General features: G+C 35.5%; 2 protein-coding genes across 2 annotated transcripts; both read right to left on the bottom strand.

The window, feature by feature from the left end:
• Nucleotides 1-127: 127 nt before the first annotated feature.
• lama3 (laminin, alpha 3) lies at nt 128-13,546 on the bottom strand. Its single transcript, XM_079592166.1, has 38 exons — nt 13,190-13,546; nt 11,680-11,793; nt 11,359-11,477; nt 11,100-11,180; nt 10,912-11,009; nt 10,644-10,685; nt 10,318-10,469; nt 10,121-10,231; nt 9,926-10,037; nt 9,652-9,813; nt 9,162-9,358; nt 8,916-9,032; nt 8,692-8,846; nt 8,470-8,611; nt 8,121-8,220; nt 7,834-7,950; nt 7,573-7,743; nt 7,291-7,442; nt 7,027-7,218; nt 6,553-6,701; nt 6,291-6,453; nt 5,952-6,079; nt 5,721-5,859; nt 5,466-5,573; nt 5,173-5,321; nt 4,840-4,954; nt 4,352-4,495; nt 3,883-4,013; nt 3,676-3,807; nt 3,456-3,594; nt 2,723-2,832; nt 2,474-2,651; nt 2,252-2,395; nt 1,997-2,159; nt 1,784-1,914; nt 825-915; nt 594-716; nt 128-499 (listed from the first exon to the last, which is right to left on the bottom strand). Exons 1-38 carry the CDS (start codon nt 13,418-13,420, stop codon nt 360-362), a joined length of 5,142 nt encoding a protein of 1,713 aa, XP_079448292.1. The 5' UTR covers nt 13,421-13,546; the 3' UTR covers nt 128-359.
• An 826-nt stretch (nt 13,547-14,372) lies between these two features.
• On the bottom strand, nt 14,373-18,193 carry cts12 (cathepsin 12). Its single transcript, XM_079594142.1, has 8 exons — nt 18,055-18,193; nt 16,877-17,034; nt 16,437-16,559; nt 16,093-16,257; nt 15,522-15,743; nt 15,266-15,434; nt 14,734-14,839; nt 14,373-14,503 (listed from the first exon to the last, which is right to left on the bottom strand). Exons 1-8 carry the CDS (start codon nt 18,059-18,061, stop codon nt 14,404-14,406), a joined length of 1,050 nt encoding a protein of 349 aa, XP_079450268.1. The 5' UTR covers nt 18,062-18,193; the 3' UTR covers nt 14,373-14,403.
• Between the last annotated feature and the right edge of the window lie 1,633 nt (nt 18,194-19,826).

Genomic DNA, 19,826 nt, shown 5'->3' with positions numbered 1-19,826 from the left:
CTGTCTTTCTGCCCTGAACTTCTTGGTGGAGTAGTGCATCGAACAGAAGACGTACCAGCTGTGTAAATACATTTATTTACACAAGAAGAAGCCACCCGGATGGCAAGAGCAAGCACAGTCAACCAAGTCATTTTAAATACATTTTTATTTCCATACACTTTTTTAACCGTCATATACATTGATTCTTACAATTTTTTAGGAAATCTGCTAGCAAGTCCTTTCAATAAAGGCACTCAAAACAACCCCTGCATTTTGTATATATTTGTGTATCAAGTCTATTTTTAAGGTCAATTTCCAATCCAATTTCCGAAACAAACATTTATTTTTATGCAGTGCTTGTTTTGTGTTTCATCCTTCCATTATTCGGTCGGGCACTCGGCAGTGTTTATGGGGCCGAATACACTCACATCCTCAAACGAGACAGGATTTGTATTAAACCGTACGTTCCGCAAACACCCCACATAAGATGTCCGCATCTCCACTCCTTCCCTCACGTTCTCTGCATTAACAAGAGACAGAACTGTAAATTGTTATGCACTGAAAGGCCTTTCATGCAAGAAGAGACATTTTTGCTACATGAATGCGGGCTTTACCTGAAACGCCACCGATGTAGATCGTTTCTTGCTCTGTAGTAGGCCTACGTGATACAGAACGCCGTATGACTCGTGATGTTGCTTCATCTACTCTCAGCTCGATAGTTTTCTGCCGTAAGGACACTGTGGGATACGTCATTTGAAATAAATGAAACCTCACTTACGTTTTTGAAAATTGTCTTTTATAATCTACCTTGATAAGAAAAAAAAAGTAGTAAAGTAGGCTAGTACCTGCCACATGGTGAAACGCACCGCAGAGGGGTCGTGTTGGGGTCAATGCGGTGCCATAGCGGTGCTCTCCGTCGTATGCTTTCACCACCACCTAATGAAGCATAATTCCACACAGATCGCATACATTATGTGATATTTAACGTAATTATAGCGTTAAAGTCCAGAAACGGGCCCAAAACGTACGTTATGAAAGTACATTGACACAAATGCAAACTAGAAAATCTTGATTACAGACACTCTTGAATTCTAAAGTGTCCACAAGGGGCGCTATCGGTCATTAGCGCACCCTGGGGCTCATTCACTAATAATTGTGTGAATAATTTGTATTTTTAATACACACAGGAGAAGTTCTCACAAAAATATTCTGCCTAATTTCCAGCATGTGCATATGAATATACTGTAAATATACGTAAATTAAGATTACATTTTTAGTAGTAAAGTTATTGACAAATCATTATTTGTTTTGTGAAAATGTTCGTATGCAATTTCGCGATGTTTTTTTGCGCACACACACTTAGTGAATGAGACCCACTTTCTTCTTCTACGGCAACATTTTGAATATAATCTTAGTGATTGTTAGCGAGAAATGCCCACAGTATTTTTCAACGTGAAAGTTAGCGTTAGCGTACAGAATAAGCGAGACTTCTGATTCATTAGCCGCTATAGGTAAAAAACTATAAGACTGTAAACTATAAGTGCAGTAAACATTAAAACAGTATGCGCTACAAACCGATGTGTTCAAGGTTACGATAATAAATTTTTACTTTATAATTAGGTTTGTAACCAGCACAGAAACACAAAAACATGTTTAGTACATTATTTACAAGAGTGTATGCATGCCAAGCATTAGCATTCCACAAACTTTTTAGTCTTATCTTCCTTCAAAATCCTGTTTTTATCAATAATACAGCCAAAATACAATGATTTTTAAAATACTCGTAAAGTATATTTTCATTCACCTTTCCTCTCTTGAGAAAAAGAGTGAGCGTCCGTCCATGGTTATCGCTTTTGTGGAAAATAAGGCCTGTGAGGTTCCTGGGTCGAATTTCAAAAGCCAAGTCATATGTAGAACCAGAGATATGGTACTTTTCTGCCAAACAAAAACATTTATTTAATTTCTTGAACCTATTTTTCTGTCACAATACACATTTGTATCAACATGAAGGCCAAACCTAAGACTAAATGTGCGCCATTTCCAGCAAAATACGCTCCCTTCTCAGTCACTCCTTTAAAACACGGCGTGACCCCATGATTGACAGCTGGATCCACTAAGAGAACCTTGGAAACCCTGAGGTCACGGATGCATCCGACTATACTCTTCTGAGGGACTTCTCCCTGTGGAAAAAAAACAGTGTGATGCCTTTTGACAAGAACAAAAGACTTGCGGTTGAGCTACAAGCTGAAATAAGGAAGTTGCACATTCGTACATATGTTGTGTGAAGCGTCTGAAGATGTCCCACATAGACAGGAGACCGCAGATCATGTGTGAATCCTTTCAACTGCTGACCATCGGGTGTTTGAACACCATCCACAGCTAAACGAAATTTGTGTTTCTTCACTCTGAACTTGATCTGTACACACAGAACATGAACTAAAACTAAAGATTTTGCAGTTATGAAAATGCACCATTTTGGCATTTTGCTACATACATTGTGCCAGTCACCATCACTGATCTCCTGAGAGGAAATCACTTTATCTTCCCCAACAGATAGTTTGACTTTTCCATCATCCAAATACAGGATCACAAGAGGAACACCATGTGTCCCTGAGATATGGAGTAAAAGTCCTTCAGATGATGTGGTGCGGATGTCTAGGGAAAAATCGGGCCTGTAAGACAAAGAAAGATTTCGTAAAAATGCTACAAAATGAAATATTAATACTTAATTAATTAAATTTACCAGTTATTGAGCTCCTCCGGATCTATTTTAAACTGCATTTGGCTGTTGGATCCAAGGTGGTAGGTGTGTTTGACAGATTTTGTGTTTCTGCAGCTTTGTTTAAAGCTTCCCTTTTAAAAACAACAAAACATAGACTGACAAATGACATTAAATGTCACATTTGTATTCCCACTTAAAATGTGTATTTAATGATCTCAGTGCAAAATGTTTAAAAGGTGCACTATATTTTTTTGTTAACATTTTATTAACTCAATACTCACACCTAGTGGTGTGGAGGCCGCCTCATACAACAACAAAACTTTTCAGTTGTCACTGCCATTTTAAAAATACCCTATTCGTAGGCAAGCCCATCATAACTTTTTTTGCAACCGAAAGTGTTTGTGAATGCAGGAAGCTAAAGTCAGTGCAGTTCAACTAGTCATGTGATCTCAACATGGTAGCCACCATAAGGGGGTCCTGCTTTATGTTGACATATATATATATATTTGTGTAGCTAAAAAAGGCATTTTAGAGCAATCAAACAAGCAAAACCTCTATCAATAATGTAATTTTGTCTCACGGATGCCATTTTGAGCGCTTCTCTCTTTTTGAGGCCTTCACTGAAATCACTGAAGTGACCTTGACGTCCGGGTTAGTGGTAGAATTAGCCATCATGCATATTTAAATAAACTCCTGATGTACTGTGTTTGGTCAAGTTCTTCAAGTGTGTTTGGGAAAATGTCATGGCCCTTACCAAAACTGCGAGTTTAAACCCACTACTACGCTTCTTAAATGTGTCCAGAGGGGGGCGCTCAGCTTTACAGAATCCCAAAGATACACTTCCAGTCTGATTGAATCTGCTCAAGTCGGCTGGAATGTAGCCGCTCTGTGGACTGAATCATAAGGACACTATGAGTGGCTTATTTCTGTTATATGTCATGATAACGCAATACGAGTAAATCATAAAATCAAACCTCCGTAAATACAAGTTCCTCAAACAGCCTTTAAATGAATCTTCCCCCAAAATAAAATTTTCTTCGAGTTCATCGAACGTGGATGACGATGGTGGACCTCTAATGTCTGTGTTGTCGACGTTTAGCTGCATCCTGATGGGAAATGTTCAACATGAAGTATTGAAAAGCATCTCTGCAAGTAAGTTTACCAAGATATTTTTTTCTTACCCCCCGCTGCTTCTGTAGGCCGTTATGTAGTGCCATTTTCCAATTTCGCATTTGTTTCTGAATGTAATTTTTTCCGTACGATCACTCATTTCGACAAAGCCGTCTTTCAAAGACAGCAAAAAGTCTTTATTCTGCAGACCAAAGGAAAACATCAGTAAATCTCTTCATTATTTCTTAAGTTTAAGTTTAAGTTAAAATTAAATGTATAAATATATATTATATATATAAAAATAATTATATAAAATGTAGTATATAAAAGTATATATATATATAAATAATTATATAAAATGTATTATATAAAAGTATATATATATATATATATATAAATTATTATCTAAAATGTATTATATAAAAGTATATATATATAGTTAAATAAAATATGTATAAAGAACTACAAAAATAAATGTTGAAATTAGAACCATAAAAAAACATACAGCCAACTCACAACCCATTATAATGATTAACTAACCATTCCACCAGTCTGTACTAAGACTGGAATATTTTCCTGGGATGTCTTAAATCCAAGTGAAAGCATTGTCTCAGAGTCTGTCTCTTTATTAGTGGATAACACCGACAAAGAACTTCCAAATTCAAAAGTAGCCTCTCGGGAACCCTGAAAACAGCCAACCAGTTCAGATGAATTTTCTCCTGCATGCACGTGATGAAGTAGTGATGGAAGGAAACCCTGCTTTGTGAAGCTTTTAAACCTTTGCGACTCAATTGTTTCGAACCAGTGATTTGGAGCATGTACCAAACTGCCAAAGTCAAGTGATTTCAGTAAATGAGGCTTTGTTACTTCATAACTGTTCGAAATGTATTGAAATGTATTGTTACGCCGCAAGGGGCACGATGATCTCTGTCACCAGCACATGGCGTTTATTTTGTGAAGCAAGTTGATTCAAAGTTTCGAAAAGCTTTGTTTATCCCATCACTACGTGTCCACACAAACTGTCTTACCAGTAAAGGATTTGGACATCCTTGGACAATTCCAACTTCCTCTGTAAAACTAGAAGTGACATCTACCTGGACGTTATTGACACACCCTCTTAGTGATGGAAGAACAATATTATATCTGGAGGGAGAAAAATGATGTAAAAAATTATATTTGGTTAGGTGAATATTGCAGGAAAATTAAGCCTCTTTTAGGACAATTGGAAATTAAATGTGCTTGTTTTTTATTTAACTTTCATTTAACATGTTTTCTTGGTAGTTACTCCCTAACCAATAACCATAAAGATAAAAAACTGAAGAAATGTACCAATAATCATAAACAAAAGAGAATAGAAATACTTTTCCCGGATTGCATTTGGAACACCCCCAATGTAGGCCTCTTTGAAGAGCCCTTTGACGTATCCCAAAAAAATGTTAACGTAATCTGTGACAAGTATTGTTGTTGATCTTTTATCCTTCATAGTCAGTCTGATCTGGATGAAGTTTGTCTAAAGGGAGGGATATAATATAACATAACATAATATAATATAATGTAATATAATATAATATAATATAATATAATATAATATAATATAATATAATATAATATAATATAATATAATAATAAATTAAAAGGTTACAGGAAAACTTACTTGGGGAAATACTTTTACTTTGGATTTTTCAAAAATGATTGTGTCATTGTTTTCTCCTCGCAAAACAATATAGCCTCCTTCCAATGTACCAAATAAGTAGATAGAGGTCTGTAAACAAACAAAACATTTTTTATTCAAATCTTGTGATATTAAATATCAAACAATTGTTGTGTAATTTTTCATATCTGGATTTAAAATGCTTCATTTTTTATGATTTGGAAGTGTGAATCAAAGTTTTTATAGCAATTTATTTACCTCGTCACCCATGTAAAAAAGCACAGCATCCATTTGATGACTCAGAACAAAGAACTTAATAAAAGAGTTTGAGCTTGATATGTCAACCTTTCCGTAGCCTGTGCCATCAAAATAATACCCCAATGTGCTGACTTTTCCCCTAGGGACGGAATATTTTTAAAAAATGACTAAAAGCTTTGAAGCAAAAAAACACTTCTGACGACTTAAGATCATCTTAACATCATAACGTACCTTCGACACAAGTCGTTTTTTGTGATGTCGACGGCACGTTGAAAGTTGTACAAGCCGAGGATATGATCATTTAGAGTAGAAAACTCAATACAGCCCTTGAATCCTGGGTACCTAAGCTCTGCAGGCGGCTGAAGGGGGGTTATTTAATTGTTATTTTTGGATAGTTTGACAAAAATATAGGGAAAAAACAGAACAGAAAATGTTGCAGATTTCAAACTGCATAAGCATGTATACTTGTTATTTATTTGTTAACATTTAAAGCGCTGAAAAGAAAGCATTCATCTAAATATCTCTGAGGAGAGCCATTAGGCCATTTACGGTAAATAATTACTTATTTACCGTAAAATTGCTTGGGTATCCGCCCACGTATAAAACGACCTCATTGGGATCCAGGTCGAGCAATCCATTCCTGGATCCAGGCCGATTAATCATGGCCTGCAGTTCTTTGGGTTCAGTTGATGTGAAAGTCTGTGTGTATATGACCTGTGCGTCTTGATAAACTCTGATTTGGGAACAAAGGAAATAAAAAAATGGACAAATGGTTTTCAGAAATGCAAATGTACGCAATTTGCGAAGCTCTACTGTGATGAATGATGTTTACCTGCGGAAATCCACCCTATCCATAAAGGCTTTGTCATTGCTGGACTTGGTGATTTCGCTGGTCTCTATCTCATGAATATTGCCACCCAGTTTGTAGACACAAAATAGGACACCATTCCTCACAACCAGGCCAATGAAATCTGTGACTGTCTGTTGGTCCGGAGAGCAACAAATAAAAAGATACCCTATGATACACCTTAAATATCAATATAAAATGCACCATTATTACAATTCCGGCTGATATTGATAAGCCGATTTCTTTTTTTAATGTTATGGCCGATAACCGATTGTTGGCCGATATTTATTTAACTAATTAATTTTCCCTCAATAACCCCCCCCCCCCCCCCTCCCCCACTAAAAAAGCTAAAAATAAATTTAGCAAATAATAAATAAATGAGCATGAAACATATAATGTTAATATCGGTACCGATATATTGTGCATCCCTATATATTAAGTAACGAAAGGTCTTCTCACATGTTTATTTCCAAGGTAAAGAACAAACTGGTCATCTTCATCACCCAGCTGGCGTCTACGCCTTCCGTCGCCTCGAGATGTTGGTTGGTGCAGAGTAAGATTAAGAGCCGTGAAGGCTCGGAAGTCTTCTAGGTCTTTAGGAGGTCGAAGTTCAATGTGAGCATCACCGGAGAACAAGATCGGCCCCCTGATCTAGGAACATAAGAGAGAGGATAAACATCTGGTGGCGGTTGGAGAAACATCTCTTCTCCCATGAGCACTCACTCTGTTGGCCGCGTCTCTGGTCTGTTCGATCAAGTCTTTGATTCTCTGGATACTGCTGGATATGTTGGCTGAACCAGGCATCTTCTCACTTTGGTTCTCCACTTCGTGCAGTTTGTCAATTAGTGAAGGGAAAGACTGATCCAGTTGTGTTACTGTATAGAAGATAATCCTCAGAATTAAAGTAACGTAAACGCTCAGGCTTTCTTTTCAGGTATCTTTGAACTGAATACAGAATAACGTTCATTAGATCAACTCAAGGAAAGAAGAGCTGAGAAGACTCACATGTTTTGTTGACACCATCGAGTAAGTCGTCCAGGTTTGAATCTTGAGTGGAAATGTTAATTTTGTTCAGTTCTTTGCTGATGTTCTGCATTCTGGTTATTGCATCACTTGCTGTGGCGTTCACATCCGAAGCACCTTCCTTGGCTTGGATGATGAGATCGCCAATATCGTCTAAAAAAAACAAAACCACCAGTGTTCATCTGACAAGACCATTACAATATTTATTGTGGGGAAATGATTGAGCAAAATGGAGCTTCTGACCTCTTTTGATGTTGTTCATCTTCTCCAACACATCTCGCATGACTTGCTTCAGCTCGTTCTGTTTGTTTTCGGCCTGTTGGATCAGGTTCTTGTAAGCTTCACATTTCTGTCTGACATCTGTAGATGAAAGTGTTGTTACTACACATCACAACATGTCCACGATAAACCCATTAAATCATATGATTAAGACTGTGTTATTCTTAAAAGTTGATCTTGATTGGTTGATATTATTGCTGGATGCTATTTTATGGTTTATTGTAGTTGCATTAAAAGGTGAAAATGGCAACCTTCTAGCTGTATCTCCGCTTCCTTGGATTTCATCAGAAGAGTATTTGCATAATTTTTCAGATCCTTGGCTTTATTTGCAAGATCTTGTCCTCGCACATCCTGGGGAATGAAAATAACAGAACAATGTTTGATTCTAGAACAATGAAAGATTCCTGTCCCTTTATGATGGTTATAAGTGGGGCGCAACCAAGAATGCAAAATATATCTGTATAATATTGGTTATAGGACGATATTTTTAGAATTTATCACTAAGCATTGTATATTTATTGTTCATACATTTACGATCATCTAATGCTAATTTTTACTTTTAGTTTATTTAGAATTTTTTTAATTTATCATCTGACGTACTTCGAAAGCCTGGTCAGCCGCTTCTTTGGCACGTTTGGCGGCAGCTTCCGCCTCCTTTATGGCTTTAGTGATGTCTGTGAATGCTCTGATGGCTTCGATTGCTTTCTGAACAGCGGTTGTGTTGGTGATGCTCACTATGACCCTACGAGACACGTGTAATCATTAAAACTTCTTTAGAAACAAAAATAAGGTTGCTGAATGTTTGGAGGACTCATGATGTACATTTGAAAGTCCATAGCCAGCTTCATAAGTTCCTTGGCGTGTTCCTCAGCCCGTCTCACACTTCCCTGCTTAGCATTTGCGTTGGAGAGTAGCTCGAGCTTTGCATCTAGATCGGTTTTTGCTCCATCAATCAAAGCTGCAAGATGAGACATTTCCTGGCAGAGAACAAAACGTAAGTATCCAAACTGGTGAATGTTTCACAAAAGAATTTCATTATTTGTCACCTCCTTTAGGCCATCCATCATTTCCTGAAGATCCGTTGTCTCTTTTAGTGTCCTTCTGGTCATGTTCACATTGGCTAGGATATTTCCTTGATTTTTACTCAATACTTTCAACTGTTTCTGTTAAACAAACAATCGATGGAAGTGTTTAATGACATGTGAACAAATGCAGATCTTATATTACAGTGGTTCTCAAAGTCACTGTTTTACATTATTGAGAAGATTCGCCACCTATTATTAGCTTATTACCCAAACATTTTTCAGCTGTTCCTCGTTGAGCTTATTCACACTATTGGACTTGATCACATCAAGCTCTGCGTCTATAAGAGCCTCTTGTATATCTCGAAGATCTTCCATTCCATCCATGAGATTCTGTCCAATACCATCAGCAACAGCCAAGAAGCCATTTAGCGGACTCATCAGGTCATTCAAGATGAGGTTGAGTACTGTGAGAGAAACAAGCATGCTTTCAGACCCAAAGAAGAGCTTTCTCAGTACTTGGCCACTAAAGCACAGTCCTAATTTAGGGGTGCCCATTCCTGCTCCTAAAGGACAACTGTCCTGCAGAGTTGAACACCAACCCTAATTAAACACACCTGAACCAGCTAATTAAGGTCTTCCTTATTACCAAAAAAGATCCAGGCAAGTTGGAGCTAAACTCTGCAGGAACGTTGGCCCACCAGGAGCAGGAATGGACACTCCTGTCCTAACTGGTGTAATTCGTAAGCGATTGACCCACGTGTTAGTGCTTTTCTGAGCTCCTGGTTAGCCAGCTCTCTCTGAACCTTGCAGCTCTGTCTTCGCATCTTCTCCAACATCCATCGGGCTTCTTTTAACATCCTGATGGCCTCCTCGGTGTTCCCACCCGTGTGGTTTGAGCGCTTCAACTCGACCAAGAACTCTACATGGGTCAAGAAGTAAAAGTGCAACTGGTGACCTTCCAGCAAGTTGGAAGAAGACATTTAAAAATAGAAATTGGCTATGAAAAGCTGAGCTGGATCTAGTGGGTTCACCTTGTATCTTTCGTAAGAGGTTCACGCTCTCAGATCGTACGTTGTCCCCCCTTTGATAGGTTTCGTCCAAAGTCTTTAGCAACTGAAATGCAGTACAGGATATCTCAATTGCCTGTAGAAACAAACACAAGTCGTAATTGGTTGGATGGACGTCATAAAGATAAACCACCATAAGCAAAGTAGCCGTAACAGTACCTTGTCATTGAGTACAGTTAGGTCATCTTTGACACTTTCGAGATCAGATTCAAGCTCCAAAATCTTTGGTTGCAATGCGAAAACAGATTTAGTATACTTGTGGACCAAAGCCTAAAGAAGGGGAAATGGGTTTAAAAACGATGTGTGAAAATACATTAGCATTCCAAAGTGCTGTTGTAGGAAATTGTTGTAGGGACCTTTGTACCAGCAATGGCATCTTCAAGTTGGTCCAGCCCCGTGTATGAAGTAACATTCCGACTAAATGACTCAAGTTGATTCTTCAGTGTGGAGAACTCATCATCCATCGCTCCAAGATCATCCATTAACTTAATGACACAGATATCGCACTCTAACAGGAAAAACCTGGAGTTAGTCAATCCTAGTCAATCCACATCTAAATATCACATGATCACTGGAATATAAAAATTGTAAAGAAGCTCCATGTAGGCCTATAGGCCCAGAATATTATTACAATTCTTTTTAAGTAATTTGTAAGACATTTTTGAGAATTCTGAGCGCAAACCGTAGCAGTTGCCAGTGTGTGGGTCATCAGCCCCATAACAATCTATGAGAACAAAGAAAACAAATGTTTTCACTATAATATGAATGTCATTTTTAGGGTTTAATTATATACATTATAATTTATACAAATATTATATGTATAACATTAATTACATTTTTTCAGATATTATTTGATTTATTCAAGCAGCCTAAACTTTTATATTATTATAATGACTATTTTTACATTATTATTATTACTATTAATATGTAAATCATGAGAGCCTGCTTACCGCCTGTTTGCGGGTCACATACATAACCGTGGCCACAGTCACATGGCTGACAGTTACCGCTTTCTACTAAAGGCCTGCCGTAATATCCAAGCGCACACCTAAAATATGAAGTAAATGAGAAACTATCTCTTGAAAAACATTCATGCACAATTTTTTGCATATTTACATATTTTAAAAACAATACACACCTTTCACATCGAACCCCAGAGTAACCAGGTTTGCACAAACATTCAAACTCATCTCCAACCCAGAGACATCCAAACGCAAAACTGCGCAAACAAATGAATAATAAATTATTATACATTAAAGAAAAGAAAATATTTAAAAAATAAGCAATCCAAATAATCAGACAATAAATAATAATTAAAAAGTATTAAAAAATCAATAAAATTATATTAACAAAGCAAACTTTCAGGTATGTATTTTTATGATTCTATGACATCGCACCTGTTTGCTGGGTCTGTTAAGGGGCACGGACACATACGACAAGTTCTCAGAGAGGCGCTACCATAATAACCCTCCATACAATGCTCGCAGTGGTCGCCTGCTGTATTGAACTGGCAGTTCTGCAAAAAAAAACAAAAAAAACAGCATCAATTCAATATGACAGGACCACAATGTGACACGGCAAAAGATGCATTGAGTACACAACTATAAAGTAGAGATGCATTATGTTATCATGTTAGGGTTGACCTACCACAAATAGGGGCTCAATGAGGGGTTTTAAAAGTTAAAAAAATATTAATGAAATAAAAGATGAAATCATACCAGACATTTTCCAGTATGTGGTTCGCAGTCATAGGACAGGCCATTGCAGTTGCAAGGTACACACCGTCCCTTATGCGGCCCACTTTTCTCCCTGTAATACCCACGATCACAGTCCTGTGGAGCAAATGCAGATCATCATATGAGATCCAGGCATGATGTGTGGACATTTTGGAAAACCCTACAAAAGTATACAGGCATTATTTTGGTCAAAAACACGAACTATGGTAAAAACATTAGTATAATATTCAATGACATTTACCCTGTTCCGGTAACCAAAAAAGAGGAAATCAAGGCACTGGGAACAGCATTTGCAAAGAACAGTGAATAACAATGGAGTTGTTTATTCCATTGTATATATACAGTAGTGTGTGGCTGTTGTACAAATCAGAGATGGGAATCTGAACTTTAGCCCTTAAAGGTGTGGTATAATTCCCTTTTCACAAGGGAATATAAATGTAAAATAAGTCTTTGATGTCCCCAGAGTGTGTATGTGAAGTTTTAGCTCAAAATACCCCACAGATTTTTTTTTTTGAGGGTGAGCAAAAACGCACCGTTTTGTGTCTGTTCCTTTAAATGCAAATGAGCTTCTGCTCCCGGCACAGAGGGCGGAGCTTCAACAGTTTTGCACTCACACAGACATGCACTGAAAATTTCAAACACTTTTATACTTTTATGTTCAAACCGGATTCAGATAATGATGGAGAGACTCAAGAAGAAGTGACAACAAAATGCAACAGGACGTCTCTAAATTGTTAGTTGATGAATTTATGTAGCTTATGTTATCTTCTAGTCATTGATTAGCATATTCTGTCTTGATAATCTATAAATGTGTTACAGGGGTGGGGTTTATGTAAATTTTAGGGTTAGTGATGGAGGAATGTCGTGTAGTCCCTACAACAGTTTGTTGTAGTCCTCAACAAGCGATTTTTCTTTAAAAGAAAATATCTCCCTTTGCTTTGAACTTTGAGCTTCGTAACTTTGCAGATGTTGTTTATGCTCAATCAACAACATTACACACTAACTAAAGTTAAAAAAATAAAATCATAATCAACCACCCCTTTAAGGTATGGTATACTTTACAAATTTGCTATGTAGCTATTGCCAAAAAGACAGATAGCAACACGAAGGTAGATCCACACAGAAAATGAGGGTTAATGTCTTCCCTTTCTAAACACAACAGTGTGTGTAGTTTTCTATAGTTAATTTGGCTGCTTGCCATGTGGGTTCATGCCAAATCTGTTATCTGACATACCTAAAAAAAACATGCTTGAACCTGCTTGGCCTAAAATATTGAATTAGTTAGGGGCTATGGAAGCTTGTTTCTTTCTTGTAACTTTTTATCTTACAATTCAAGTTTATATCGCAATTATGAATATATTTCTTGCAATTCTGACTTTATAACTCCCAATTGCCAGTTTTTATCTCCCAATTGCAAGAAAAAAAAGTCACAATTGTGAGATAAAAAGTTAAAAGAACTTTTTTTTAACCTTTTTTTAAGGTAACATCTTACCTTGATGTGTGTGGAATCACAATACTTTCTGAAAATATGCCTCCATGATTCTTGATTGATGTTGTTTTTGACCTGGATATCATTGTCAGACCAGAATGTTGTAGGACGTCCCAGCTCATCTGCAGATACCCAGAGATCCAGAGAAAAGAGCACCAGTACTCCAGTCCACACCATTTGGACTCCCAAGAATAAGAACTTAGCCATTAATAAATGTACATGCCATATATGCATGTACGTACTGCAAGACTACAACTCTATTCTCTCTTGGACAACGCGCACTCTTTACTCTTGACAAAGTTCAAAAATTCTTCCTGTTTGTCTCCAGGTGTGTGATAGCAGTGTGTACAGAAGAGAGGTGGGGCAGTGATTTTTACACACCTGCTGGCACCACCAATAGGAAAATCGAGGAATATCTGTGACCTCAAGGAACTTCATAAATTATTAACTTTTTATGTTTCAGACATTGTTTCAACAATGTCTACTTTTTAACCTGTGTTTATTTTATTTATTGGTTGATTGATTTTTGAAACATTTTTTTAAAGTATTTATTTATTTGTAAAAAACTTTTTTTTACAATGTAGAAACTGTTTATGAAATAAACAGTTAGATGTTAAATCATTACACATATAATTATTTTATTGATCATTATAAATGATAATATAATTAATATCTTTGGAGCATTTTTTTATGATACATTTTAGCAATTACCATTTTTTTTAATATTTGTAATATTTTACGTTTTTTAAAATGGTCAAAACAGCAACTTAAATAGTTTTTTTTATCAATGTTATTAATATTTCTTTTAATTTAACATCCTCACAATTTGTAACATTTTATCTTTAATCTGTCATGAATGAAATGCACTGATTAAATACAGTTTACGCAACACTGCACAACAAACCTGTTGTTGACAGCGCAGTTAATCGACACACTTAACTAGACATAACATTTAAGCATATGACCTTGTCTCCATTATTGTGAGAACTAAAGTCGTATAGCTTCAAAACACACCTGGCGGGGAAAAAACACATGTGTGTTTACACAGTGGGAGAGGTGTGAAAAAAATCTTGAAAAAACACACCTTAAGATGGGCTGAAAACATGATCTGTGGCAAGAATAAAGTACAGCTCTGTAGTGTAATAGTTGTACTAGTGCCCTAAATGAACTGATTTCTGACAAAATCCAGACTTCATAAATCTTTATTGGAAAATGTCTCACACGATGGGATAAAGAGCATAGCTGGCGATCCCGCAAGTGTTTTTGCCATTGCGTATCATTCTCATGTAGCCTCCTTCTCCCCATCCTGTACCCCAACTGAGAAAAGAAAGGAAAATACAAGGTCACACACCTAGAATTGAGTGGAATTACCATGATTGTTTTGGACATATGTCCTGAAACATGGTATTCAAGTAACTTTTTGTTACCGTAATCTACACTGCAAGTGCACAACATTTAAATAGGTGTGTTATGTTAGTTGTGTTGTGTTGCCAGCAGTGTACATGAGGTGTTATACTCATAAACCTAAATGATGGGCGTTCTCTTACCTGTTTTTGATTATCCAGTAATCTTTGCCCTCCTCTGAGCCATAACCAACCACAAGCACAGCATGGTTGAGGTTGTTAGGGTTACAGTTAGATTCCTTGTAGATTCCTATAAATATAATAAAATGTAATGTATTGTAATATATATATATTATATTACATTATATGAAATATATATTTATGTATTATATGTATATTTATACATTTATATTATATACAAGAAAGAAAGAATAGTTAAAATGTTTATATAATAATAGTCATATATAAAGTCAATGATGTCAATAAAATAAAATAAATTATAGTTTTATTTCAATATTAAATAAATAGGCTATGTATATTTGTGTATATCTATATTTATACTGAATATTATATCTACAAATAAAGAAATAGTAAAACAGTTAATATAATAGTTCAAATATATATAATACAAATAGTAAATAAATAAAAAACAGAAATTAGTCAATTATTATTTTTTATATTATTTTCTTATTTTCTTTTCAGAATGGAAATAGAATCAATAGAAGTGAAATCTTACCTGAACTGTAAAAGAGGAAGCTTGGATGATCGGCATCCATAGCGACGGTGATTGGACCGACGGTTGCCACGGCGTCAGCCAATGCCTGCTCATCTCCGGCCGGGATGAACCTGTAATCACTGATTCTGGCAACAACTGAACTTCTGTCGTAGAAACAGGGCTGAATATCCTGGTACAACCATAACCAAAAAGGATAGATTCAGTTTGGCCATCTCAGAAAAAAATCAAACTTTTTTAAACAAACAAGATATCTCACCGCTGACGTATAGGGGTAAGTGCCAGAGCTCTCCAACCCTTTATTGATCACATAATCATATGCGTTGGCCATCCAGGCTCCGCTGCAGCCGTACGTGCCATAAGACCTGGAGCAGTCCACCAGCTGCTGCTCGCTGAGGGACACCAACTGTCCCGTCCGCTTGAACACTTGGCCTTCGATGGCACCCGTAGTGCTAAAGGCCCAGCAAGACCCACAGTATCCCTGACAAACATGACAAATCAGTCTTTTTAGCACCAAACATACAGTACGTTTTTGGGAAGGTTCTCTCATTGTTAAGAACAAACGTTATTACGGTGTCGTTAATAGACCGTTCGTTCAAAGTTATCTCTTTAATAACGTTCTCAAAATGTTGGCACAAAAACTTTATTTATACATTAATCATGGAACATTTTTTCCTGAAATGTTTAGTTGGACTTTAGAGAACTTTCAGAAATAACGTTTTGCAACGTTAGCAAAAGCTAGCTTATATTTTTGTTAGCTGGGATGACACTTTGGAATAAAAATAAGCATATGAACGATGATCAACTAAGAAAATAGAAGAGAATCCCACCTGGTCTTTGACTTCAGTCACATATCCCTGAGCTCGATAGTCAACATTGGTCAATCCCAGTCTGTTAGCATTCAAACTGAGCGTCTGAGCGGATGCAATCTTTCCTTTTCTATCTATCGGGCCGTTAATTTTGGCACCCAGCAAGCGGTTGTACTCCATACTGGTCTGAAGAGAAGACAAACATCAGTTAAGATATCATCTTGGGCCACATTTTTGTACATGATGACATCCACACCACTAGGTGTCAGTATAAGACCACATTTAACAAAGCTAATGAAACCCATAATGTTTCACATATTGTTTATGATTTCAATAGTGTCGTTTTTTCAGTCGTTTTTACTTACGAGGTCACCGTATTTGTTCATTGCCATGCTAAACGTCGACAATCCGAAACGAAAATCATCGTTGTTTTTCTCAATCATCCTCATGTTTGTCTCCCAGATGTTCTGTCTCTGAATGTTGTCACTCTACAGTTATAAAGTGAAACTTCATAAGAAATACAGACAAAAATGCAGTGCATAATGTACAGTATAACATATAATAATATAAACAACACAGTAACTAGTGACTTAAACTACAAGTTTATACAGAGTTAAGTGCCTCAAAAGCACAATAGTGGTTCAAACCTTTCAATTAAATGAGTTTTTAAAGAAACAGTTTGCCCAGAAATGAAAATTCAGTCTTTAGTCACTCGCCCTCATGTCTTCGAAGTGTCTCCTGTTGTATTCCAACATGAGTGAATAATGACTGAATTTTAAGCCACACACGAATGACCATAACTGACCTTTTCATCGTAGGATATTTCATGGACCTTTTTCCACAGCGTCCACTCTGAGACGACCTCCTCTTCTGAATCTGCTGCCCCCTGCAGAGGCGCCCACATCAGGAGAGCAAACACGGCCGCTCTACTGAACAGCGCCACCCAGTGTGCTTGATAGGTATCTATGCAAAAGACACATTACATTAAAAAAATTTTTTTATATACATATATATATATTATTAAAAATGATAAAACACATTTTTATGCCTTCAAAAAAAAGAAAAATAGGCATATATATATATATATATATATATATATATATATGAACAAATTACATATAAATTGGCCATTGGGTCTGTGAAAGCGCTATATAAATGCAGTCCATTTACCATTTACCATCCATAAAAAATATTTGCTTTTAATTAAATAAAAAATAAGCCCAAGTTTTTGGTTCAGCAATTAAATTTAAATAAATCTTTATAACTAAATATTTAACATAAATATTTTAACAAATGAACTTGTTTATAATATTTACACCAGGCCCAAAATGAAGTTTTTTTGTTTTTTTTCTTCCTTTAAATTCTTATTCTTTAACCGATTCACTTTTACAAACAAATCAAATAAATAAATAGAAATATTGAGCATAGTTTAGCTAAATTTTTAACATAAATATTTAAACAACTGGATATTTAAACTGATTCACTTTTACAATAAAAACACAAACAAATAAATAAACAAAATAAATAAATAAATAAAAATACTGAGCACAATTCAGGTTGCATTTTTGGTTCAACAATTCAATTCAATTTAAATAAATATTTACATATAACTACATATATAAGATAAATGTATACACAACTGTATTTGTTTATAATATTTACACCAGGTCCAAAACGAACGTTTGGTTATTTGCTTTTTGAGTTCTTATTCTAAGACTGATTCACTTTTACAAACAAACAACCTAACAATATATAATTGTTATACTATACTATACCATACTATACTATACTATACTATACTATACTATAATTATAACTAACATATAATAAACAATGAGCACGATTTATGTCACATTTTTGGTTCAACAATTCAATTTAAATACGTATTTATAACAAAATATTTAACATAAATATTTAAACAACGGAACTAAGTCATATTTACACCATATCCAAAGTTCCTTATATGACTCCTTCCAGTCTTACCGAACATGTTGATGCACAGGCTCTGCAGAAAGTGGCTGTCTGAGCGTCTGGAGTTTGAAACTGCAGTATGTCTTCTGCATTATATACCTTCATACGGAAGGTGTGTCCGTATACTGTCAGAACTTGCTCCATGTCATCCTGCAAGAGGAAGGCACTAATTAACAAGACTTCAAAAGCTTAACCCTAACCAACAACTATCACAACACTGGCATTGCTGCACATGAAACTCTCCTAAATGTCATCTTAGGAAATCAAATGTGATGGTTCATATTGCCTTTTCTTTAGTTATTGACGATTTCAATCAGGACTGAGTCAGCGATGTTTGAATGCCTGACGTGTTTTGTCTGACCTGATTCTTGTTTGGAATATAATGAACGTACTATACAGACATTATATCCTTAAAGTATAGTCCAGCCACCCCAAGGCCTTTATTACGGGGGTGAATGCTGAGTCATCGGTCTTTCTTGTTCTCCAGTCAGGCTGTGTTCTTCAGTGTTGTCATAATTTAGCCCCATTATTACGCCTCATCCCATGATTGCCTCGGCTGGGCATATTTTGGGGCTTTTCATTATAAACAGTCTGTGTTGAAGGGCAGGTACAGGTGAACAGACTTACGATTTGCCTTACAAAATTACTTTGCCGTATTAAATGAAAAGGTTCGATTTTTTTTTTTTTTTTTTTTTACTATACCCTATTATTATATTACATTACATATTATTATTATATTATAGCTTATTGTGTCTATATCCTACCGGTATTTTTACTAGACTCTATTATTATATTATAGTGAATAGCATTACGATTTTCCTTATACTTTACTGTATTACATAAAAAATAAAAAATAAAAATATAATTATTATATTATATTATTTATTGTTATATTATATTTTTATACTATTGTGCATAACCTTACAATTTTTCTTACAAACTGTATTAAATAAAAACAAATACAGAAAATATTTTTTAACATAGCCTATATATGTTTCCTATACTATAGACCATTTTATATTATATTATATAATACATAAATAGAATTTACTTACAATTCTCCTTAAAAAAAATACTTTGCTGAATCAAAAAATAATACATACATTTCATTACTACAGCTTATATTTTTATTACTTTTTAATAATTGTATATTATATGTATTTATTATATTACATTTTCCTCACAAATTACTTCGCCATATTGAATAAAAATAATAAATACAAAAGTTCTTTTTATCTTTTGTATAATGACTTGACTAATTTAAACTTTAAAATAAGAGAATTTAATTAAATATGCACAATCTGTAGAATATATCAAAAGTGATACAGACCCCCAAAAATAGTAACAATATTCAGTTTTTTCTTTTTATGGGACAAACAACACTGTGGTAGCCTATCTAAATACCAGACCCTTTCGTAACAATTATCAAAACCTTTAATAAAACGCTTTACGTAAATAAACATCCTTTTTTTGCCTTTTATAATAAAATAACAAGTCAAAATCCCCTCTGACAATGGCTAACTAGCTATATCTTTTAAAATTATCTCAAATTAGGGGTCTCTATTTTGAGACCTGAAGCAATTGCGTCATTAGCCTACGTCGTTCGTATCAACACGTATGAAGAAACTTGCTGTTAATAATGGCTTTTTTCACGGTTTTATGTGTAACATTTCTTGTAACACGTTATTTGCCTATTAAAGTAACTTATTTTTCGCCTCACCAGTCTAATCCTCGGATTACTTTATTAGATCTGCTCAATTATCAGTACTCGGCTCATTACGATT

This window comes from Phoxinus phoxinus, assembly GCF_949152265.1.
Source record: "Phoxinus phoxinus genome assembly, chromosome: 20".
NCBI classification, from domain to species: Eukaryota; Metazoa; Chordata; class Actinopteri; order Cypriniformes; family Leuciscidae; genus Phoxinus; species Phoxinus phoxinus.
This window is presented reverse-complemented; position numbering and strand designations above follow the sequence as displayed.

Excerpts from the sequence above, each read along its gene's own strand:
- lama3 (XM_079592166.1), bottom strand. The coding sequence starts at position 13,420 with ATGCATATATGGCATGTACATTTATTAATGGCTAAGTTCTTATTCTTG. Across the intron at positions 9,033-9,161 it reads AACAGCTGAAAAATGTTTGG|AAACAGTTGAAAGTATTGAG; the intron begins GTAATAAGCTAA and ends TTTGTTTAACAG. Across the intron at positions 500-593 it reads CTACATCGGTGGCGTTTCAG|AGAACGTGAGGGAAGGAGTG; the intron begins GTAAAGCCCGCA and ends TTGTTAATGCAG.
- cts12 (XM_079594142.1), bottom strand. Across the intron at positions 16,258-16,436 it reads TGAACAAATACGGTGACCTC|ACCAGTATGGAGTACAACCG; the intron begins GTAAGTAAAAAC and ends TCTTCTCTTCAG. Across the intron at positions 14,504-14,733 it reads TACTGGATAATCAAAAACAG|TTGGGGTACAGGATGGGGAG; the intron begins GTAAGAGAACGC and ends TTCTTTTCTCAG.